Source organism: Drosophila willistoni, assembly GCF_018902025.1.
Source record: "Drosophila willistoni isolate 14030-0811.24 chromosome 2L unlocalized genomic scaffold, UCI_dwil_1.1 Seg168, whole genome shotgun sequence".
NCBI classification, from domain to species: domain Eukaryota; kingdom Metazoa; phylum Arthropoda; class Insecta; order Diptera; family Drosophilidae; genus Drosophila; species Drosophila willistoni.
This window is the reverse complement of record NW_025814047.1, coordinates 3,684,017-3,706,682: the sequence shown is the minus strand read 5'-3', so window position 1 is coordinate 3,706,682 and position 22,666 is coordinate 3,684,017. Positions and strand designations below refer to the sequence as shown.

The 22,666-nt window shown below is 36.0% G+C and overlaps 6 protein-coding genes across 9 annotated transcripts; 3 read left to right on the top strand and 3 right to left on the bottom strand.

Annotated features, from left to right (window-relative positions):
• Positions 1–528: 528 nt before the first annotated feature.
• Positions 529–1,167, bottom strand: LOC6640934. The gene is made up of 2 exons (XM_002063703.3): positions 847–1,167; positions 529–767 (listed from the first exon to the last, which is right to left on the bottom strand). The coding sequence occupies exons 1-2, from the start codon at positions 1,085–1,087 to the stop codon at positions 601–603; spliced, it is 408 nt and encodes a 135-aa protein (XP_002063739.1). The 5' UTR covers positions 1,088–1,167; the 3' UTR covers positions 529–600.
• A 28-nt stretch (positions 1,168–1,195) lies between these two features.
• LOC6641076 (peptidyl-alpha-hydroxyglycine alpha-amidating lyase 1) lies at positions 1,196–4,113 on the top strand. Its single transcript, XM_023175071.2, has 6 exons — positions 1,196–1,510; positions 1,711–1,879; positions 1,937–2,177; positions 2,239–2,750; positions 2,812–3,276; positions 3,720–4,113. The coding sequence occupies exons 1-6, from the start codon at positions 1,424–1,426 to the stop codon at positions 3,923–3,925; spliced, it is 1,680 nt and encodes a 559-aa protein (XP_023030839.1). The 5' UTR covers positions 1,196–1,423; the 3' UTR covers positions 3,926–4,113.
• A 400-nt stretch (positions 4,114–4,513) lies between these two features.
• Positions 4,514–5,945, bottom strand: LOC6641075 (prenylated Rab acceptor protein 1). Of its 2 annotated transcripts, XM_047009768.1 has the most exons (4): positions 5,868–5,942; positions 5,542–5,800; positions 5,253–5,459; positions 4,514–4,989 (listed from the first exon to the last, which is right to left on the bottom strand). In XM_047009768.1, the coding sequence occupies exons 2-4, from the start codon at positions 5,637–5,639 to the stop codon at positions 4,698–4,700; spliced, it is 597 nt and encodes a 198-aa protein (XP_046865724.1). In that variant the 5' UTR covers positions 5,640–5,800; positions 5,868–5,942; the 3' UTR covers positions 4,514–4,697. The 2 variants fall into 2 exon arrangements, with proteins under 2 accessions (XP_046865724.1, XP_002063737.1); XM_002063701.4 differs by having other exon boundaries at positions 5,542–5,945.
• A 544-nt stretch (positions 5,946–6,489) lies between these two features.
• Positions 6,490–7,615, bottom strand: LOC6641081 (transmembrane protein 18). Its single transcript, XM_002063700.4, has 4 exons — positions 7,399–7,615; positions 7,206–7,323; positions 6,947–7,095; positions 6,490–6,881 (listed from the first exon to the last, which is right to left on the bottom strand). Exons 1-4 carry the CDS (start codon positions 7,456–7,458, stop codon positions 6,732–6,734), a joined length of 477 nt encoding a protein of 158 aa, XP_002063736.1. The 5' UTR covers positions 7,459–7,615; the 3' UTR covers positions 6,490–6,731.
• On the top strand, positions 7,207–11,844 carry LOC6640985 (ubiquitin carboxyl-terminal hydrolase 38). Of its 2 annotated transcripts, none has more exons than XM_002063699.4 (5): positions 7,207–7,270; positions 8,092–9,222; positions 9,288–9,622; positions 9,683–10,445; positions 10,514–11,844. In XM_002063699.4, exons 2-5 carry the CDS (start codon positions 8,359–8,361, stop codon positions 11,072–11,074), a joined length of 2,523 nt encoding a protein of 840 aa, XP_002063735.1. In that variant the 5' UTR covers positions 7,207–7,270; positions 8,092–8,358; the 3' UTR covers positions 11,075–11,844. The 2 variants fall into 2 exon arrangements, with proteins under 2 accessions (XP_002063735.1, XP_023030746.1); XM_023174978.2 differs by lacking the exon at positions 7,207–7,270 and adding an exon at positions 7,660–7,772.
• Positions 11,845–12,568: 724 nt separating this feature from the next.
• LOC6640984 (pyruvate dehydrogenase (acetyl-transferring) kinase, mitochondrial) lies at positions 12,569–22,509 on the top strand. 2 transcript variants are annotated; one of them, XM_002063698.4, is made up of 6 exons: positions 12,569–13,138; positions 20,043–20,250; positions 20,321–20,511; positions 20,583–21,157; positions 21,223–21,321; positions 22,307–22,509. In XM_002063698.4, the coding sequence occupies exons 1-6, from the start codon at positions 13,015–13,017 to the stop codon at positions 22,376–22,378; spliced, it is 1,269 nt and encodes a 422-aa protein (XP_002063734.1). In that variant the 5' UTR covers positions 12,569–13,014; the 3' UTR covers positions 22,379–22,509. The 2 variants fall into 2 exon arrangements, with proteins under 2 accessions (XP_002063734.1, XP_023030787.1); XM_023175019.2 differs by lacking the exon at positions 22,307–22,509 and adding an exon at positions 22,130–22,215.
• The last annotated feature ends 157 nt before the right edge of the window (positions 22,510–22,666 follow it).

Here is a 22,666-nt window from a genome sequence, read left to right as displayed (position 1 = left end):
TTTATTTGCACTAAAATTTCCTATTTTCTTATTATTTTTGTTTTTTTTTTGTGCAAGGGAATTTGTTAACAGAGTGGGCGTCAGCAGGCGGTAGGGGGCGGGCAGGCAATGTGGGAGAATTCAACACACATACACAAGCTCTCGTACACACAAATAAATTCTCTCAGTCACTCACTCACGCAACCGAAGTGCACGTTTTTGTTTTTGCACATCAAAACACTTTTGTTGTAGTTGTTATTAAGGAAGTTTATATTAATTTACATTTCCCCTGCTTCTTCGGTTATTTAAATTAAATTGAATTGCTTAAAAAACTCAATCAATGAGAGTTTTAAATGGAATTTTTTTCGTACAATCAACGACAAACTGACATTCCGAAAGAGACGTACGGAGACAACGGCACGAACAAAACAAATGGCAAGCTCAAGAAAGCCCCCAACACAAAGTGTTGAAAAGTTTGCGCATAATTTGCAGGTATTTGGTCACACTTATTTCAAATCAAAATAAATAAAGAAAAACAACAAAACAAAATACAACAACAGTTAGGATTTAATGTAAATATTACAAATAATAGTACAAATAATGTAAATTCTACAATTAATTTCACAACAGAGGCAAATTGCTTTTCAGTGCCGCAAACTCTTTTTGGTCCAATGGTTTTAGGTTTGTGCCCGAAAATGGCGATTTAAATTCCATATCACGATGTTTATTGACCAAAATCTTTTGCTCTGAGTAAATTAAATTGATTTGCTGTTCTATTTGTTGCTGATCTAGAAAGCAAGACACAATATGACAAATAATGAGTTCAGTAGGGATTCCGAGTAATAACTTGGACTTAAGAACTCTTACCCTTTTTTAGTAGCTCTATGGCTTTATTCCTGGGCATTTTAATCAACATGCTACCCAAGGTTATCCACACTTTCTCGTCCTGATCCTGGGACTTCTGCATCATGATTCGCAGAGCCTCCCGTGTCTGTTGCCGTCTTTTATCCATTATGGTTAACTCATGTTTATTGGCCAATATCTTATCGGCTAGCTCCTCAGTTTTGGTTATTATCTCAATGCTCTTGCTTAGATCTGAGTCTGCCATATTTTTTGAAAATGAATTGTAAATTGAATTGTTTATTGTGCGACCTCAACGTCGTATGCAGTGTTGAAAAACGTCTAGTGACAAAAATACTCTAACGCGTTTTCTAATCCTGCTGCCAACAAACAGCTGCTTAAACAAAACGAAAACGTAAACGCAAAATTAGTTAGTTTATTATTTCTCATTTCAGTCCAAAGCACAAAACTAATATTAACAAATAATAAGAGTGAGAGAGCAAACTAATTGACTGCAAGTCACACCTGTGGCCACGTGATACGATTTCGACGTAAAGGTGAAAAACTGCAGTAGAGGAATTGACAAAAAAAAAAAAGAAGAAAAATGGCAAACTATGACAAAATCTCAAGCATCTGTTTCCTGATTTGGCTAATCCAAGCAAATGTATCTCAATCTATTGCCGTGGCAGAGGTGAGTTCCTAGTTTATTGTATGTCCTGATTCTGCTAGATCCTTCAGTCTCTCGCATATGTTGCATATTGATTTTCAAAAAGAAAAAAAAATCATATACATACATACATACATACATACAATTTGCAACCGTGGCATTTTATTGCATAGAAAACCATAAAATCTAATCCTAATCACGATCTTCTAAACACGCACACACAGAATCAAAGTTCGTTGCGTTATCTACAGAATGTGGAAAACCATAACAACGAGCGACTGCAACAAATATTAAAGGGAGGCGGCGGCGGCATAAGCGAAATCAATTGGCCACAAATTCAAACCAAACAGGCCTTACCTGATATCAAAGCTGAATTGGCCAAACTAAATACCAGTAAGTCTGCCAAAAACATATTTCGATTGACTGACTAATTTAACAAATTCCTTTTAGCCTTTGTCTATCAGAATGATTGGCCAGCGAACAAAGTGAAATTGGGTGCTGTAACAGCTGTAAGCTTCGATAAGGCTGGCAATGTGGTCATCTTTCATCGCGTGGATCGCATCTGGGGACCCAGAACCTTTGATAATGCCAATGTATATAGAGAGAACTTTCGTGGACCAATCAAAGAGAATACCATTCTGGGTCTAGAGCCGGCTACTGGTCAAGTTCTCTACGAATGGGGCAAAAATTTGTAAGCAAATGAAATTTGATGCAGATGCAGATGGTTTGATATATATATCTGGTCTTTACAGCTTCTACATGCCTCATGGATTGACAGTGGATCCCGAGGATAATGTGTGGGTGACTGATGTGGCCATGCATCAGGTATTTAAATTTCCTCCACGCGGTGGTAATGCTTCCAAGGCCCAGCCCTTGCTCACCTTGGGCACTGCATTCCAGCCCGGTTCGGGCAAACAGAAATTCTGCAAGCCCACCTCGGTGGCTGTGCTCATTAATGGAGATTTCTTTGTGGCCGATGGTTATTGTAATGCACGCATCCTTAAATACACTAAGGCGGGCGAATTGATCTTAACTTGGGGACAGAATTCCTTTTCGGGTGTATCCTATGATATAGCACCACAAAATTACTTTGCCATTCCTCATGCTTTGACCTTGGTGCCCGAATTGGAGCTTTTGTGTGCAGCTGATAGAGAAAATGGCCGAGTTCAATGTTTCTATTCGTCTAATGGAACATTCCATTCCCAATATCACAATCCTTTGATTGGAGAGCGTTTATTTAGCATGGCCTATACACCAGCACAGGGTAAATATTATTGGAATCAACAGATATGTAAATGTAATTGTAATTATTTTGACTTATGTAGGAGGCGAATTGGTAATTGTGAATGGACCCACCTCAGAAATGGGTGAGAATCCCCAACATTATAACGAAGTCCATGGATTTGTTTTGAATATGCGTACAAAACAATTAATTTCCAAATTTGGACCAAATAATCAACAATTCGAGAATCCTCACGATGTGGCCGTCACATCAGATGGCAATGAAATCTATGTGGCCGAGTTAAATCCCACGCGTATACATAAATTTGTGCATAAATCATTGGCCAAACCCATGTCAATGACGGCCATCAAGGAGACGAATCTAGCACATGACGAATCCTCAACGAATACCGCGTCACCCAATGGTAGCGGTGGTGGTGGTGGTGGTGGTGGTGGTGGGGAACATCATCCCAGTGCCAAAGCCATTATAGTGGCCTCACTTATGTTACTTTTTGCTGGATCCACATTTGCTTTGGCCCTGATTGTTCAGGCAAGGCGCCGGAAACGAGGTAATCAGGCAACGGCCATTGCTGTATCACCTCCTAGTGACCTGGTCTATCGCAAGCTGACCTCGTCCAATCAAAGTCTGTGCTAATAATACCTCTCTCCAATCAACCACAAATCCCTATATAACTCATATATATTTTTGTATTTTTTGTGTGTGCGTCAATAATTTTTTGTACTTATTGTTTAACTCATTATTATTTTTTGGTAGTATTTGTAATTATTAAGTTCCTTTTGGTTGCATTCCAATTGTCTGTCCATGAAATCTCATTTTTTTTTATACATGCTCTTTAAAATATAAATAGACAAAATTTATACTATCTACATATAATTAACATTTCATTGTTTTGTTTTCATTTTATTGGTTTATTTTGGTTTTCAGATTAATCCATGTACCTAACTTTTTGCATTTATCTACTAATATTTAGTTTCTTTGTTTTATCATCAGGTGGTTGCCTTCCCTTTGGCGCTCACAGTCGACGTCATGCCTGGGAGAAAAAAGAAGGCTTTAAGTTGGGTGGCCTACTAGATAGGGATCGCAATCGTAATGGTTTCGAGAAACTGGATCAAAATGCCAGTGACGAGGAGCACGAGACAACAACGACGACGACAGCAACAACAACTCCAACACTTTCCAGTGCCCAATTTGCTTAGGGCACACCAAGACCAAGAAGACTTATTATGTAAAGCTAAACTTATACTATAAAAAAACCGAAAAACACACACATTCCTAGATGTAGTTTTAACTACCTGTACCTCAGTGAATTTATTTAGACTATTTTACAATCGATTATATATATATATTTTACACACTCGCTATGAAGTACAGGTGAAAAAGTTAATTCCGCTTTAAAAGTTCTTCAAAAAATGAGAATCTCAAAAATGTTTAGACCAATTTTTAATGGTTTTTAGTTGCTAAACTTCTTAAAGTGCCACAATTCGAGATGTTTAAACGGTTTTAGTTTAAACTTTTGATATAAATACTATAAAATGGCCAACAAAGTTTAAAAAGTTGAAAAAAATATATACGTTTTCCTTTTCCAGCCCCATTTTTTAAATAGAGACCTTTTAAAAACCATTTTAAAACATAAATTCTTCCATTTTGAACTTTGAAGCAGTATTTCATGGCATTATTTTGTATTTACATACATTTCAAACATTCCAAGCTGTCTATTTTTGCTTTAAGTGTTTAGTCTTATGTACAATACTTTAAACTAAAAAAAAAAAAACAACTACTACAACTTTTTTTGTGTTGTTGTCGATTTATTAATATCTAGATCTCAATCGGCGCTAAAACTCAACTGGCTATGGTAGATAAATATATGTGTATATATTTATTCATTTTTTTCGGTTTTATCAACTAATAAGGCCCCTGTGTGGCAAATATCTTGCTCCATATTTTTTCGTTGTATTCGAGAGTAAATGGTTAGACAACTTCAGATAGAAAACCTTCGTTCTCCTCGGTAACAATTGCATCGATGTTGTAGAATATTGCATGCATTGCGATAACGAAACACGAGGCACCAAGTGTCCAAAACAAGACTGCTCCGGCACCCACTAGAAAGAGTATGGGGGCTGAAATCAAATTTACAGCGATTATTTGTTGTTTTGGGGTCACTTGATGGCCAGCCACGGTGACATTTGTGTTCCGAGTTCTAATCTTATGACAGCCGAAAGCGGCACCCACTATAACCAGCAAGATGAGGGGCGATGTAATTCTAGAAATGGAAAATATTTAAATTAATGACTAAATATCAATAGGAGAAAAAGTAAACGTGTAATAGAGGATAAATCAGAAGGGGGAAACAAGACAATGTAAGGAATAGATCGTAATGAGACTGGATTGATGGATGCTAAAGGATAAATTCGCAAGATCAATGAACTAGATGGGTTATAGAAAATCTATTTGATTTTGTAGATTGTAATTTCTTCAATCTATTACAAAGGATAGAGGATCAGAAGAACATACGTTGCTACTTACAAACAATAGATCATCAAGACAATGAATATGAATATATAATTGCTTTGGAAATAGGATAAATTTCGCATCACACGATTGTTGAGACGTTGCATGCTGACGGCTGATTTGAAGTTGTTTATATTAAAGAAGACAGTCCATGGGCGTAGAGATTTGCGTACAATTTGTATGATTTCCAAGGGTGATGGAAGATTCTGCAATTTGGGAAGACTAAAAAAAAGAAAAGATAGAAATTGCCATCAGATAAGATACACTTCTCTCTGTCTCTCTCAATTATGACATCAATTGTTACCTATGTAGATCGAAACTAAATCTGCCACCAGATCCTCCAGCTCCACCTGTTACCCCTTGAGGCACTTGCATATTCCCACTCATATCAATAGCTGCCATTTTGCGATATGTTATTCTTATATCTTCAGAATTGATGACGCGTCGGCGAAATTAGCACTCGTTCCGTTCCGTTTCCGTTGACGTTCTTCTTTTTCTTTTTTTTATCGCAATGGGATGCTGATGTTCTTATTTGTCTGGACTTGATGACGTGTTGCTGATATCTACACCGGGAAGGGCTACATTTAGTTCAGGAAGACAAGTTTACAATTTGCTATATTTGTTAGTTACTATTAATTTTATGCGACATTTTACGACAACAGATTAAAAATATTTCGAATGTTTTGTGTAAAGTGAATGACATCTGAATACAATACAATAGTGTTAGGAAACTTTTCAAAATTATAGTGATCGACAAATGTGTGTCGACACCCGAATTGCTTGTACACAAAGACTAAAAATGGTAGACATGGCAATCTTTGCGCGTTACCTAAAACTGTAATTAAAATTGTGTTTAATTTTAATTAAATACATTTATCTTAAATTTAAATTATTCATTTTTTTGTTTATGTGTAAATTCTTTTGTCAAGTACTGTTTCTACATATCTACAGGTTTATTGACATTCAATATCGATAACAACTATCGAAAGTGCGCCAAATTTTAAACTGTAATCAATTTGGCTCTATTTGATCTTTATTTAAAACTACAACACTTAGGAAGATAACTCATCTTCTATATGATAAAAACCGTCTAAAACTTGATAACTCTTAAAATATGTATTGGCTTTTGTGGCCTAGTAAACAATAAGTGGCTACAAACTCAAGAGTTTTCAACACCAAAATATTACGCTTTTTACGCCATTAAGTATAAAAAAGTGGACAAATCTCTTACAAAAAAAACCAAAATTCATTCTTAACTTAACATTTTTGCATGGCTATATTTCATCTTAATTTTTAATTACAACTCTAAAGCCTTATTGTTACAATTTGGTATATTCATATATATAAATATAGACAATTCAATTGACTTAAGTAAAACGAAATTTAAGAAAGGACACAAAACAAGGCAAATGTGCCCTTCAACTAGAAAATAAAGCGAGCAAATTCTATACGGCTGACTCAAGCGTGACGTGTTACATGGGGTCAATCTTAAAACTACTCCGATTTAATCGTTTTTCCTCCTTCACCTGCTGCCACTGGTAATGTTCCCCCTGATGGGTTTAGACGTTCTTGTCTCAGTCTTTCCTTTATCTGGGCTGTCTTTAAGTTGGCCATTAACTGCGTTGAACTATAAAGCCAAGTGCCCTGCAATAACAAAAACAAATGGTGAAAAACGTTTCTTATCATTTTCAACATCCGTGCTCACTTACAATCAGAAACATGCAATTTAGTAGAATGGGTATGGAAAAGACAGTTGAGATAAATAGTCCATTGCTATCAAAATATTGTTGTTTGGAGAATGTTTTCCAATTGGTTGCCGCATATTCATTAATGCCCTCGGAGAAGTAAACAGCCAGCACTATGACAAAATATAAAGTAGTTAAAGCAATTTGTATCAGTCATTGTTTTAGTTATTTTTGTTATTAGTGTTGTTTATTGCTGTTGTTCTTGTTATGTTTTCCTACTCACATAGAACTAAGAACAGGGAAACTTGAAAATTTGTATTGTTCCGCGAAAGTAGAGCAGCAGAAGTGGTAAGTATATGTATACAAATCAAACCAATAAGCCAAGGATCTAACCAATCGATCTGGAATCAGAATATATATGAACATATATTAGTTCAACGTGGTGGCGGCATTTATGGTTCATTGATTGGACTTACGCTTGCCAGAAAAGTCCAATAGCCAGTAATTTCATTGACTTCGATTTGACCAGGATGCATTGTAATTTAGAAATATATTTACTTTATTTGCTTTGCAAATGTTTACTTTTTATTGTTGCCACAAGTCAATTTTATTGTTTTTGTTTTTGATACTTTCGACTAGCAAGCCCGAATTCGCCACAAAGGTTTCAATAAATTTTGCCGCTCTGGCAACACTGTACTTTGCGAGTGCTGCCAGATGAAAATAAACAATAAATCACTAAAATAGGGGGCAAGAACATCGGTTCATCACTGGGAGAGAAAACCCATATAATAAGCAAATTAAAAGTAAAGTAAAAAACATAACATTTCACATTCTCATTCAGTCCAAAAAGGTAATAATATTAATTTAGATTTGTGTAACGAAAAAGTGAACGCAAATCGACTTAATAAAAAAAAGGACAATTTAAAAGCAGAAGTGAATAAACCTAGAAACGGGGCCACATTAGAAGAAAGAAAAGAAAGAAAAAAAACAAAAACAAAGGTAAAGAGTGAGAGAGTGTGGGAGGGAAGTGTGGAAACGAGGAGACAGAGCAGAGGAGGATGATGATGATGACATGACGATGGCAATGGCAGCTTCTTCTGGCCCCATCGAGATTCTATCATTGATTAAATTTCATTTATTTATGCAACAACATTTTTCCCTTTCTTCAGCTCCTCCAGATTGGCCCAATTGTTGGTGTGCTCATGCGGATGTGGACTGGCCACTGTTTAGAAGATTAATCTAAAACGACGAAACATAAAGTAGGCGTTAGGTTCAAGGACACGCGGCGCATACGACGGTCTCCAAATAGCCGCAGCCGCAGTGCCCGAGCCAAACAGAAGCTAAAATTCCAGTGGCTATCCATTAGCAGGACCAGGAGACCCCGCCATCATCAATATCTACATCTAATTGGGAGAGGAGCAGCATTACTCGTAAATATGGCTGTCAAACAGAATAACAATGAGATTCAACAAGATGCTTCCGATGGTGCGACTGGTGGCAAAAAGTCATCAGAAACTCCTGCTGGAGGCGGAGGAGGAGGCGGTGTAGGCGGAGGAGCAGGAACAACAACTGGAGGAACAATGCCACCAAAGATCTCCGAAGAGGGCGTGGAAATATTATTGGAGGATTTAGATACCAATTCCGCGTCTACCACCACCAACAACAACAGCAACAACACAAACAAAAATGGTCTCACAAATCTAAGGACCGTTCTACACAACATTGAGCAACTGCATCATCAAGATCAGACCGAAAATATGTTGCTCATCTATAAGCGCATACTATACGAGCTGGCCAATATGAAGGTTGCCAAATCCGCTGAAGATCTCAAGCGTTGCAAGGAGGAAATTATTCAAGTTGGAGCATTTTTGGCCAGCGATAAACGTTATCTCATGTACTATTTGACCGTTGTCTACCAAATGATCACACAATCTGCCAACGAGCCGCCATCCTATGCTGTGGCGATTGTATTCCATTTGTTCCAGCCAAATGTCATCATTGAGGCAGTCCAAGCGTTATTGGAACAAAATGTTAAGGATGCAAGCATACGGAAAACTGTTGGATTACTCTGCGAATGGATAAGAGTATGCAATTTCTGTCAGAATTTAAATCTTTGGGTCATGGCTCTATTGACTGGCCTAAGGGAACAGGGCAAATATCGATTACTAGATGAAATTGCTATGGATAATATTGAGAAGCTATTTATGCTATTTTTATTTCCCGCCCTGCGTCCTAAAGCGGCTCCCATAGTATTTCATATGCTATCGAATATTAATCAGAATCCAGAGATTTTCCATAAGGTAACTATTAAAAGAGTGAACTGGAGCACTTACAACAGGTTATTTCCTCTTGTTTTTCTTCTCAGATCTTGCCAAAGATCCCTGGTTATGTGCATCATCTGAAGACTCGGTCTGGTACAACAGATGAAGCCAGCAGCGAGGCTCTCGTTTGCATGCAGAAACTGATAGATATAACCAATGCTCTAATGCTCCGCTTCAATGACTATGATGAGCTATATGCCCCCCTTAAGACAACATTGCAAATGTATGAACCATCGCATAATTATGTTGCCATTGCTCGGGCCATGTATGAGAATTCATTACCCACTCTGGGACGAACAAATGCACGTGTGGGTCTGGTGAATTTGGGTAATACCTGTTATATGAATAGCGTACTCCAGGCATTGGCCATGACCAGCGAGTAAGTGGCGTAAACTATTGCCAAATTGCCATAAAATAAATTCTTTATTTTAAATTTCAGTTTCAGTCGTGAGATTCTTTTAATTGAGAGTGGTTCTCTCTTGCTGTCCAAGGTGCAACAACAGATAGCTCTAATGCATTATTCTCTGCGACACGAATTGACACCATCGCGAGTGTTAAATGCCACACGGCCACCGGGCTTTACGCCTGGTCTACAGCAAGATAGTTCCGAGTTCCTAGGTTATTTGCTTGAGTTGCTGCACGAGCAAGAGATACACAATCATCAGAATCATCTCAATGAAGAGGAGGAGTCGTCCCCATCAAGTGAGCTATGCCAGGTTATACCCTATAATAGCAAGGATCGTGATCTAATCACCACAAGCAGCACCAGTAGCAGCAGCGGCGGCAGTAAATCGTTGAAACCCTTGCAAAAACAAACAGGCGAACCATTAACCTTATCAACCATTGATAAGACATTTGCTGGTAAATTATCAACCACCTATAAATGCTTAGATTGCGGCTGGGAGAGTCGCAATGAGGATAGTTTCCGGGAATTGCAATTATCATTTCCCGATGACAAGGACGATTTGGGTGCCACAAATTATTCAGTACAGGATCTAATTGAATACTATTGTTCGCCCGAGAAGTTAGATGGCGATAATCAATATTTTTGTCCGCGCTGCAAGAAACTATGTGATGCCGAGCGTCGCATTGGTATAATCCAAGCACCGCGTAATCTCATCTTGACACTGAAACAGTTCAAGTATGATCAAAAATATCATTTTCGTACCAAACTAATGCACAAGGTGTTCCATGATGAGAGTGTAAGTTGAAAATCTGAATGATTTGAGTTAAGATTTAGTTAAAATTACGTTTCTGTTCTTTGTTGTAGGTCACTGTTAAACTATGCTCGACCGATTCGCTACTGGAAATGTCCAATGTCCATTATGATCTATATGCTGGAGTAGTCCATGCTGGCTATAGCATGGATTCGGGGCATTATTTTACATTTGCCGCCGATCAATCGAAACATTGGTACAAATTCAATGACAGTTTAGTGACAAGTTCCCAGCCCGAGGAGATGCATAGCCTCACCTCGCCCAATACGCCGTATATTCTGTTCTATCAGATGTGCGGACGTTCGAATGATACAAGCGATACGGCCGTCGGTTGTAGTTCAATGCCAGTGGAACAAGTTCCAATAACAACACCGTTGACACTGGAGGAGCTGCCACGACGTTTGCGTGACTATGTGAAGCAGGATAATCGTGTCTATTCCGATGAATTGAAGATGCAGCAGCCCATGAAACGGTCAACACGTACCAGTGGGAATAATTTCATAACACGCACCGGGTACGAGGGTGACGATGACGATGATCGTGGTCCACCACCATCGGCCGGAGGTTGTGGTGGCAATGGACTGGGAATGAATATGAATCGTTTTGTGTACTAAATGGTGAACAACAGTAGTTTGTGGTGATGGTGGTGGTGAATATATATATATATACCTATATATATATAAGGGGGAGAGAGTAGTAAAAGTGCCCCAGTGCAGCAGCAGAGATATGAGATATATATATATATATACGTGCATATATTGAATATCCATTTTATAATGTTGTATTTATAAAAAAAAAAGTATAAAAAAAGAGACATAGCTTATATGTGTGTATAACGATTAAATCTTAAATCAAAGGTGCCCTACATCTACCCCTAATATGACTCCCCCGTCTCACCCACACACACCACACAAACACACACACATGCTGATTTCCATTTACAGAGAATTGTTATGATTTTTTTTTGTTTTTGTTAACCAACAGTACCCAAAATAGTTATATAGAATTAACATATACTACCTGTATACTACTACTATACATATACCTAAAAAAAAATAAGAAAAAAATACGAAAAAAATATTTATATATATGGAAAATTGAAAAAGCAGTTCAACCAAAATCCTTTACTCACATCTTACTTTTAGCAACGCACAGACACACACACATACACACCACATGCACGCACACACACACACACACACACGCAGATCTGGCTATCCATTATATCCATTGTATAATTTTCAAAATTGTTTATTCAAAATTTTCAATTTAAATATATATGTTTTGGTGTGAATAAATTTAGGTTTTTGGAATATTGTTCTAATAAAATTGGAATAATTTTCAAATTAAAAAAAAAAGGGAAATAAAAAATCGCCAACTGTCATTTGTATGTGTTTTTTTATTATTATTATTATTAAAGTGTAGGATATAGTTGTAAACTATCAACCTAACTATATTTTACAAGCACTGGCAACTAAGGCATTCGGCTTAGACGAAAACTATATCCATACACTAGCCTGGGATTCGAACCCGGATATTCTCGTTGTTCAGTTGCCTTAATGACTGGGCCCCTTAGACAACTCATGTACCGAGGACTGCATGTGTTTTATTTACTTCAAAATCTTAAAACAACTTTTAATTATTCCTTTACCTCAAACTAAATTCATTTTGACTATTTGCGCCCAATTCTAACATATCGATGTGTAATGTTATCGATGATCAATCGCAACAACGCGATAAGCTATCGTCGTTCGTGAGCGGCCTATCGATAACAAAGACAATCGATTGATTTGAGAGAGCGTTGCTTACGAAAAGAGAAGAGTATTTTCCAATTGGGGCCGCTTGTGAATTTCTTCCACTCCTTTGCTTGAGTTCGGCCCCTTTACCTGATGTTGGTACTATTTTTATACTCACTTGTTCGAAGTTGGGTACACTTTTGCAAGAACTGCAAAGAGTGCACTCTTTTGTTGCAAACCCCCCTATTTGAGTCGAACCTGTATTTGCCCTGTATTTGGATTCAAATCAAGAAAAACAACAAACAAAAAGCACAAAAAAAACCATATGAGAATCAGTCTGCCAATGGCGCACAAAAACAAAACAACAAATTGAAAATAAAAAAAAAGTAATACAACAAAAGTCCACGTTACATATAATTATTTTATATGGCGCATCGGCAATCACCTGCACCGGAACAAAGCAGTACCAACAACAATAATAAGAGCTAACATTGGCAATTTTGTAAAGATTTTGTTAAGTTTATACGACACCACAAAAAGCTCTCGCTCATCCTCAACATCATCATCATCAATTGATTTATAACAATACAAATTGCCAGCTGTTAAACGACAAGTCAACGTCCTATCTTACGTGTTTGTGTGTGTGTGCCCTCGCGAGTGTGTGTGTATGTGAGTGGTAAAGGTGAGAGTAAGGACATTGCGCCTGCCGGCACACCACAAACCGCCCAAAAAAACAGCCGCTCCACACCGCCCCCGGTTAGCACTTTCGCTCTCTTTTTTGCTTGTTCTCCACCAATCCTACCCGCCTCCACAAAAAAATGCGTCTCTTTCCCGTCCGCCTGGCGGCCGCATCGTCCTCGATGTCCAGTTTGGCCAAAATGTTGGATTTCTATTCTGGATTCAATCCGTCGCCGCTTTCAATCAAACAATTTATGGATTTTGGTGAGTATGACACACAGACGCTTACCTTATTTTAAGTACTTTTACTCACGCACGAGGAAAACGAAAAAAAAGTGTTTAAGTGCAGCTTAAACTGCGCAAAATTCTCGCTACTTATTTTACTGTTAGCTAATAGCCAATTTAATTTCATTGAATTGTCAATTAAGCATTTTTTTTCCCAACAACAAACTGTTGATTGTGCCGAAAAGAGAGAGCAAGAAAAATGAAAAAAATAAAAACTGAGATTGGTGAGAAAGAGCTAGAATGAGACAGTAAAAGATAGAGAGACAGTGGGAGTGAGAGCGAGCCATCTATAATCTAAACAATTGAAGCTTAGCTTTTCCTACGCTTCCTCCTCCTTTGACTGCTACCCATACATATACCCTTCCCGTTTACTTCCCCTCCCTTTCCCTCTACTCCACTCGCTATTATTATAACGCTAAAACGGAAATGACAACAAGTCTCGATGAATTTATAAACATGTTTTGGCAATGAAATTCTATATGCAACAAAATACTAAAGTGGAAGCCGACCCCATCCCCTTCCCCTTTGCCTCACCCCCATTACAAGCATTGTCCATTCATCAGTTAACGGCAGGGCGGCACGTGGCAACCTCCACCCTCCAGTTGAACAGTTTCAAGGACGTTTCAATGTCATGCAAGAAAATTTCCTAAGCCTGCCCCAATAAAAAACAACAACAAAAACCCTAATAACAACAACCTGCTGTTTGAGTCCCACACACAAATGACAACAGACTTGAGAGGCACAAGAGAAAAAGCTAGAATGAACTAGCCGTCTTGGAAGAGAATATTCGTTATTAGTTCCACATTTTTCGCTTAGCTTGATCATTCTTGGGTCTCTTATGTATGACTAACTAATTATTTAGTTATACAACTTACAATTCAATGCTAAAATTGATTATTTATATACTGTAATCTATTGTTTTCTTAAAGCTGTGGAAATCAGCGTTGAAAGTCGATGTAGAAAAAATTTTTAAGTTAAGAGCTTCTTTTTCTAGGTTGTAATTTTCCTTATTTTACCCTCTAGATATCCCACATGTTAAATCATCAACTAATTCTTTGGATACATTTAAAGTATTATTGCCAATTTTGTTATTGTTTTAGTGTATCTATACATTTTAGAAGAAATTCGCATACATATTGGAACTATTCAATTTTATTTAATCACATTTTGGAGAATATAATTTTAATATAGAACTATTTCCGATTTATATAAACTCAAAAAACAAAAAACTTGACAAAAACCAAGTGGTTCCTTAAAAAAAATTTACTAGAATGTCAAGATAAGAATACAATTCTTCTCTTCATATTCTCTTTCTATATTGAGTCTCCCTGCAAAGCTTACCAAAAGTCAATCTAATTTGTTAGGAAAGGGTATTTTCTAAACATGGGAAAAGAAAAAAACGAGAAAACAAAGCAAATTCTTAAACCCAAGTGGCTTACGTTGAGGTAGGCATGAGGCAAAAGGGGCTGAGGTTAGAGGATGTTGTTAAGCGGGTGGAGGAAGGCATGTTAAGGTGTCTCTGTCTCTCACGCGTTCTCTTGGGAAGCTGTGTTATCAAAATAGCTACTGCTATTTGCTATCGCTTGTTGTCTATATATAGAGAATTGTCTAGAAGAGGTTCATCTCTACATGAAAAACAGGCGTGAACAATAAGCTTTGTTTGTGCTTCTTAAAAACCCATTTTAAATTTTAATTAACCCCCAAAAGGAAAGTTAACCAAAAAAACAAAAGATATAAGAGATTAAATTACATAATACATAATCAAAATGGCGAATCGAAATACTATAATATTTACTATAAAGAGAGAGAGAAAAATTATCATAAATTTTCCCTCTGTCATGGTCATTTAAAATTAAATAAATGCGCAAAAAGAAGTACAATCGTGTCTTCAATTGCAAAAAATTCAATTTTTTTAATGAAAGTAAATCGATTCAGATATATACTTATCTTTTTATATGCAAAATGAACCCTCTAACTCTATTTATTCTACCAAAGATATGGTCGTTTACTTAATTTAATGAAAATGCCAAAAAAGAGAAAAACAAACACAGACAGCAAATTCCTTGAAGGTTGTTAAAGAAAATGGTTTTTGACTTTTTACCTAAAAGAAATAGACTAAGTTTAAAAAGGACTTTCTTAGTTATGCGTCATTTGGTTTAAACATTAATCAATATACTAAATATGTATGACTTTGGTTTCTATTTAACTTTCACTTGTCTTTGTTCTCTATCTATCTATCTATGGCTTGAGCATTATCTGTCATATGTTTTGATGTTTTGTTTTTTGGGGCAACCAAATGTGAATGAATTCCACTTGATGAGATGGCGCCTGCCCCCCCTAGTTAGACTAGGTAATAGGTCCCCCCCATATACCTGGAAATACTTGAACTTTGATGCCGCCCATGGAAGTTAAATGATGATAAGGTTCCCTCATCGTTCCCTCAACGTTTCTACATATATTATTTGTTGTTTGTTTGGTTTTAGCATTTAGTGTGTGTGTGTGTATTTTTGTCGGCAACTGTACTTAATTTGTGGCTACAATTTACTGCCCAACCATAAGTTATTAATTGTCCAAAACAGAAACAAAAAAAAAAAACAAAATATCCTCCATTAATATTAGTAATTAGGCCATATCTATCTAGAGATTATTGAACGACGTTCTGATTGACACATGATACTATATACATATATTATATATTCGATTCTTAAGGCCAGACATTTGATTAACGCTCTAGAGTTCTAGTGCTAAATGTATGCAATGTTGTTTACGAGGTGATAAATAAATACAAAAGAGTACGAAAATTCGCGTCTTTACGATTTGAAGTCAAGTCAAACCAAACTAGACCCCCATTTAACCTCCATTATCGAAAAGCGTTTATTGCTAGGGAATTTTTTGTTGTTATTTCCTTACATGAACAATTTTGCAATCTAAAAAACATATACAAGTACACATTGCGTATACTTAATATATTTATTTGTGGTAGGGTTTCTCAGGTAAACACTTTCGCTATCAAGAGCAACCATAATAATAAAACGAATATAAAAAAAAATGTGTTTTTAACTATGTAGGAAAAATATGTTCAAGGGGGCCGGATCATGTGCCAAATTTAATGCGTGGGCTAAGTCAAAAAAAAAAAAAATTATATGGAAAAATAATATATACAAATTTTTGTGTGTGTGACAAAAGAAGAGAGAAAGAAAGAAAAAAAGGCAAATACTTGAGCTATATATTTATGAAAACATCAAAAGATATATAGGAAAATTTGAAAGCTAAAAAAACCTTGCAGATGACTCGATCGAGCCATCTAAGGACAAAGTCCGGAACGGGCATCAAATTGTTGCAATTCTCTTTTATATATCATATTTTGAACTTTGTACACTGTCAACCGGCGGCAAAAAAACACACAAAAATAAATAACAACAGACGTCAACAGTTAGCCCACCAGCCACCCCCACGTTCCGTTAATTAAGACGTAGAGCTATATATATATACATACAAAAAGAGATATATATATACATGGAAAGACGTTCACACGCGCCGTGTATTTTGACTAGAGAAGAAGGCAAATGTGAGTCAAATATATGTATGTCTAGATGGTGAGACACATTGGGGCTGGTTAGAAAATAAAAATTGAGCCATATGATTGCTAAAAGCTGATGCAATACCAAATCAGCTGTTTCAAAAGGCCAAGAGAGTGCAAGAGAGCGAAAGGGAGAGTGAAAGAGGTAGAAAATGCAATGCAATTGACATCAGCTGTGCCCTTAAAGTAATTGCAATTGCCACTGACGGACTTGCCCCTCATTTAAAGGGTGAAATGGGCGTGATTTACCACCACCCCAATTACTTGCATCACGAGAGCCTTCTACTTGTGAATTATTTAATGACAAGTGAATTGCTAGAAAACTTGCTAATGATTGAATTCGTGTCGATGCCTCTGTTAAGCTTTCAATTTAGCATTGCACGCACAATACGTATATGCTCTACAATCTGATTATCAATTCCCTAGCCACTTAACATACAGACATACATATGTATAGGTATATATATATCGGTACTCCTTAGGTGGCCCCCATGCATCAAATTTTAGTCAAGTGCCGACCAGACAGGGCAAACAAAATCCACCCAAAAACAAGAAACAACAATCAATATCAATTTTATTGCGATTGTATTTGAGCTTTGGAGTCGAACAAAATCAAAATAAGCAAAATGAAAAACAAAAGTTTATAGAACTTAGAAAAGGGAAACGACCTTTTATATACCCTGTAGGCAAATAATGAGATGAGAGAAGGTTCTATATGTTCTCTGTGTAGTCCAAGAGAACAAAGTGATTAGGAAATTACATGAAACAAACAGTGAACATTTCCCCAATTGTTGCAGGTGAATGTTATGAAGCCTTAAAATGAGGAGCAATGTTTAAAAAGGCTCTAAATAAAGCTTCAGGAACATAACTTACCCCATAAGTAAGACAAATAAACCCTGAACATTAGAAATATGGTGTACATTGACCATCTTAAAAGGAAGAGAAAGAAGAAGGCTCTCGGAAGGATTTGAAAGTTGACCTTATTAAAAGAAGGAGAAAGAATTAAAAAAGCCAAACAAAAACTTTCCCTAAGCATCCAAATTTGAGTTTACTTTGATGTTCTTATAAGTAGTGTACCTAATGTCGACTAGTCAATAAAAGAATCAAAATTCGCGTTAACAAATTTAGTCAATATCCAATACATTTAAAAAAAACGTTTATTAAAGCCTACAAAATTAAAAAAATCTTTGCTTTTTTTAGCTTTTTAGTTTTAAATTTCGATATATACAATTTTGACGCCTATTTTAACAATTTATGGATATATATGAATCTACTTGTTCTCAAAAACAGTTTTAGCAAAACGGTTCAGGACGACTTAAACCTTAAGGTCCAATAGACCGATTGAAATTAGAAGCAACCGAAAGGGAGTCATCTTAGATAATTTATAATTTAATCCTAAATTTTGGCAATTAATTAATTTTGTTTTTATTTACTTATCGATCGCCAAAAATATCTTAAAATTCCTCCTACATGCCAAAACACATCCTTAAAAGAAATGTTAAAAATATTTTAAAATTCATTAATATACCGTTTAGAATACGAGCTAATTTTACAAGGTATACAAAGATATGGGCAAAAATAAGTAAACAATAACAAAGCTCCAGTTTTGAGGTCATCAAGTATACGTGTGTAGGGCGCAATAGACGATGAGGAGGATGAGGAGGGACAAGCAGAGAGAAAGAGAAAGAGCGGGCGAAATGGAGGCGCGTGTAGAAACGTGTGGAAACGATACGATCAGTCCAAACTACTAAATAACTGCTCATTCGTTTGTTCGCTCGCTCTCTCTCTCTCTCTCTCTCTCTCCAGCAAAGCTTCTTCTGGCAAATTCTTCCGTATAGGTGGAAACTTCTCAGTGTTTACCTCCCGCTCTCTCTCTCTCGCTGTAGCTAACCTGTTGCTGTCTGTTATGGTTGCTTGATCTTGTCTCTCACTAATTTTTATGGCATTTTAATACTCTTGCAATAAAAAAAAGGTATATTCACAATAGTCAGAACGTTTGAGACACGACTAGAACAAAAACCCGTTCGCTATACAAACGAGTTACGACGACGACAAACTTTCATGCAAATTATAGTTTTAGATAAGCCTAACAAACTGATTTGACATACAGTTAGTCACTTTGTCGCTTTTGAATCAACACCAAACTAGTCTCACATTTTGATATGAAATATTATGGATTCTTCCGGTCGTACAATGTATGTACATATATACATATGTATACAATGTATGTATGTACATACAGCTTTAGTTGGGCTAGTTAGGATAGTTACGAAGGAATCTTCGTAAGCCTAGAAAATTGAAAAACATTAGTTCAAGTTTTTAGCCTTTTCAATGGCTTTTCGGTTTTATTATTATGATTACTCTCATTATATCCCTAACATTATCATATATTGTCATACACTGCGTATGCGTAATGCTCTGGAGTTAAAAGGAGAAGTTTAAAATAAAGAAAATGAATTAGGTTGGGATTTGAATGGGCAAACTATTTTAATAGATTCAAGTCTAAGGGGTATCATGATTGGTATAAACGTATTGATTGTTTACTCCACAAAAAGCATTGACACTATAAGAAGCCAAAAATAGTCTGGTTCTCTGGTCTCAACTGGTTTTGTTTATAGATTCATGGATTTTTGTTTTGCTAAAAATTCGTTACAATGGGAAATGGAGAAATGAACTCAACGGCTAAGTTAATATTGATAAACATTCATATAAATATATGTATTTATATCTTTCTTGTCTGGAATTTCAATTTACTGCGACGAATTTGTTGTTGTTTCTTTTTTTTCGACCATTTAATTGTGGGTGTTATCAGCCTAAATTGTTATGATGGCGGGGAAACACTCTGTTTTCATGGCAATAATCATCATCATCATCATTATTGCTTATATATACTAAAGAGGGGCGTGTCATTTTGTGGTTGTGTCCCCACTTTCTTTGGTCAAGGTCTTGTGGAATAAAAAGTTCGTTCGCTTCTTATCATCATCAGTCTGAGTCTTAATTTGCCACATCGCCCGATTCGTTCTTTATTTTGTTACGAAACTGTTGACAATGAGTAAATGCCAAAAAAACAAACGAACAAACAAACAAACTTTGAGTGCAAAGTTTCACTCAACTTTTATAAAGTTCAGCTTTTTAGAAAATTTTTTCTTTTTATAAAGTGATTTATGAGAATCTTTAAAAATTAAGCAATTAGAATTAGTCTTTAAAATGCATTTAGGAAGTGTGGAATACTCTAAGAATATTTATGTTTTCCACTTAACTAATCTTATCTAATTCTTTTCTCTCTATCTTTCTCTTAATCAGGTCAAAATGCTTGCGAAAAGAAATCATATATATTTCTACGTAAAGAATTGCCCGTACGTCTGGCAAATATAATGAAAGAGATTGCACTTTTACCCGATAATTTGCTGCACACAAGATCAGTCAGTGAGGTCAGTTCGTGGTATGTGAAAAGTTTCGAGGATGTTCTTGAATACGAGAAGGCCGAACCTACGCTTGACAATCTACAAAAGTGAGTAACAAATAAAGATAAAGTTAAAAAAACTTTAAACTAAAATGTAAAAATGTTTTTAATTTTGCAGATTTGTAAGCGATTTGGATCTCATTAGAAATCGCCACAATGATGTGGTGCAAACGATGGCTCAGGGTGTGATTGAAATGAAGGAGAATGAAGGCGGCCAGGTTGATGCACCAACCGAGAGTTCCATACAATATTTTCTTGATCGTCTATATATGTCACGCATTAGCATACGAATGCTAATTAATCAACATAGTGAGTGGGCACAAAAATAAGATAAAAATTGGTTTTAAATTAATGATTTATTTCGTTTCATTTATTTCAAGCTCTTCTCTTTGGTTCAAATCCACATTCTGGTGGCAGGCATATTGGTTGCCTTGATCCTGCCTGCGATCTGTCGGATGTTGTGCGTGATGCCTATGAGAATGCACGTTTTCTCTGTGATCAATATTATCTAAACAGTCCGGCATTGGAGATACAACAGCATAGCTGTGAGGCGAATGACATTATGCCCATACGGACGGTATATGTGCCTTCCCATTTATATCATATGCTCTTTGAGTTATTCAAGAATTCGATGCGTGCCGTTGTCGAGCATAATCATGACAATTGCAATGATAATTTGCCACCACTCAAGGTCACAATTTGTCGTGGCAAAGAGGATATATGTGTTAAGATCTCCGATCAAGGTGGCGGCATTCCACGCTCTCAATCCGATCAGTTATTCAAATATATGTATAGTACAGCACCGCAGCCATCGAAATCGGATTTGCATACAGTGCCATTGGCTGGTTATGGTTATGGTTTACCCATATCGAGGCTATATGCAAGATATTTTCATGGTGATATTGTTTTAATGTCCTGTGAAGGATATGGCACCGATGCTATTATCTATTTGAAGGTGAGTCATAATACAAAAGACGATCAAAAGTTGATGGAAAACTAATTTATCTATTTCTTTTGCAGGCTTTGTCCGATGAGGCTAATGAATTGTTGCCCATTTTCAATAAAACTAGCTCAAAGTTCTATAGGGCCACTGTGCCCACTGGTGATTGGTCCAATCAGGTAAAATACGCAAACAAGAAGAAGAAGACAAGTGCCGTCAACTAGTAGATCCAAATATCCCGCATATACCCGCCTGGCTGTGTTTAAGAAGAAGAAGAAAAAGAAGTTGGCAACCCCCTCCTCATCTCTCCCACACCACACCCCCACACACCCAACCACCCCCCCACTTCCCAAACTCTACACAAATATTAAAATCAAGCTAAAAGTGTTTCGTTCTATATGTTTATGTTAATGTTAAAAACTAAGCCGAAAAAAAAATACTATCCTTTCTATTTTTTTCTCTATCATGCATTTTTTGTAACAAAAATCCTAATTGTCATTTAACAATTGACATTCCAAAATTTTGTTTTGATTTTTGCACATTTGTTTTTTGAGGGGGGAACTGCATTTTTGGGTTTTAACGGGAAAATTGCGCCCATGGCTGTATATTTAGAAATTCATATATTTATTGCAAAAAGAAATCGAAAATTATCTATTCTATATACATATATATGCTTACATTATATACGCGAAATTAGTTTTAATCCTTTTTTTGAATGGATTTTTATTTAGCCATTTAAGTTATGCATGCAATGGAAACAAATACACGAGAAAAAAATTATATATATACCTATATATATTTGTATGTTTTTAAGTTAAAAAAAAGTTTTTAAAACTACCAATAAAAAACAAAAAAAAAAACACAAAAAGGAAAAACAAATCGAAACCTTTTTATATGTTTTACCACCTGTTTCTGTTTTCCCTGCACTTTACTTTTCTATAACCATTTTATCTATCATTTTACTTTGATTTCTTAATTTATTTTCAGAACTTTTCAAATCGTTGGCGTTATTTATATGGTTATTTAAAAAACTTATAGTTCAATTCAAAACAAAAACAAACAAACAAACACAAAACTGGCTGTAATAAATGTAACAACAAAAACAATAATGTTGTAAATCATGTACATATATGTATTTATCTATACTTTATATATCTTTTCTAGAGCTCCGATATGAATGCACGCCAATTGTCGGCCACCATACCAAAACGTTACAATGATTTGGGTGTGGAATAGATGTCATCTCTATATAATGATTTCATCGATTTCATCATATGTGGGGAGGGGCAAAAACAAAAATCAACTTATAACTCAGGTTAAGTAAATCAATATACGATCAGGAACAGCAGCAACAAAATATATATACATATATGAAAAAAACTACACAACAAATATCATTAGGTTTAGTCAAAGATTCTGTTACAGTTTATCGTCGGAAAGTGCTTTTAGAAATTGTAAATAAATTAAATACAAAAAACATTTTCAACTTTTTGTGCCTGCAAAGTTTTTTAAATTTTAAATTGC

What these genes read in the sequence shown, in the direction of transcription:
- LOC6641076 (XM_023175071.2), top strand. Translation starts at nt 1,424, where the DNA reads ATGGCAAACTATGACAAAATCTCAAGCATCTGTTTCCTGATTTGGCTA. An exon ending in TACGAATGGGGCAAAAATTT is followed by an intron (nt 2,178 to 2,238) that starts GTAAGCAAATGA and finishes TGGTCTTTACAG; the next exon opens with CTTCTACATGCCTCATGGAT. An exon ending in GGCCTATACACCAGCACAGG is followed by an intron (nt 2,751 to 2,811) that starts GTAAATATTATT and finishes TGACTTATGTAG; the next exon opens with GAGGCGAATTGGTAATTGTG.
- LOC6641081 (XM_002063700.4), bottom strand. Translation starts at nt 7,458, where the DNA reads ATGCATCCTGGTCAAATCGAAGTCAATGAAATTACTGGCTATTGGACT. An exon ending in ATTGGACTTTTCTGGCAAGC is followed by an intron (nt 7,324 to 7,398) that starts GTAAGTCCAATC and finishes TTCTGATTCCAG; the next exon opens with ATCGATTGGTTAGATCCTTG. An exon ending in TTCCCTGTTCTTAGTTCTAT is followed by an intron (nt 7,096 to 7,205) that starts GTGAGTAGGAAA and finishes ATTTTGTCATAG; the next exon opens with TGCTGGCTGTTTACTTCTCC.
- LOC6640985 (XM_002063699.4), top strand. Translation starts at nt 8,359, where the DNA reads ATGGCTGTCAAACAGAATAACAATGAGATTCAACAAGATGCTTCCGAT. An exon ending in ATCCAGAGATTTTCCATAAG is followed by an intron (nt 9,223 to 9,287) that starts GTAACTATTAAA and finishes TTTTCTTCTCAG; the next exon opens with ATCTTGCCAAAGATCCCTGG. An exon ending in AGGTGTTCCATGATGAGAGT is followed by an intron (nt 10,446 to 10,513) that starts GTAAGTTGAAAA and finishes TCTTTGTTGTAG; the next exon opens with GTCACTGTTAAACTATGCTC.
- LOC6640934 (XM_002063703.3), bottom strand. Translation starts at nt 1,087, where the DNA reads ATGGCAGACTCAGATCTAAGCAAGAGCATTGAGATAATAACCAAAACT. An exon ending in CATAGAGCTACTAAAAAAGG is followed by an intron (nt 768 to 846) that starts GTAAGAGTTCTT and finishes CTTGCTTTCTAG; the next exon opens with ATCAGCAACAAATAGAACAG.
- LOC6640984 (XM_002063698.4), top strand. Translation starts at nt 13,015, where the DNA reads ATGCGTCTCTTTCCCGTCCGCCTGGCGGCCGCATCGTCCTCGATGTCC. An exon ending in ATGCTATTATCTATTTGAAG is followed by an intron (nt 21,158 to 21,222) that starts GTGAGTCATAAT and finishes TTTCTTTTGCAG; the next exon opens with GCTTTGTCCGATGAGGCTAA. An exon ending in CTGGTGATTGGTCCAATCAG is followed by an intron (nt 21,322 to 22,306) that starts GTAAAATACGCA and finishes TATCTTTTCTAG; the next exon opens with AGCTCCGATATGAATGCACG.
- LOC6641075 (XM_002063701.4), bottom strand. Translation starts at nt 5,639, where the DNA reads ATGGCAGCTATTGATATGAGTGGGAATATGCAAGTGCCTCAAGGGGTA. An exon ending in TTTAGTTTCGATCTACATAG is followed by an intron (nt 5,460 to 5,541) that starts GTAACAATTGAT and finishes TCTTTTTTTTAG; the next exon opens with TCTTCCCAAATTGCAGAATC. An exon ending in GTCTTGATGATCTATTGTTT is followed by an intron (nt 4,990 to 5,252) that starts GTAAGTAGCAAC and finishes TTCCATTTCTAG; the next exon opens with AATTACATCGCCCCTCATCT.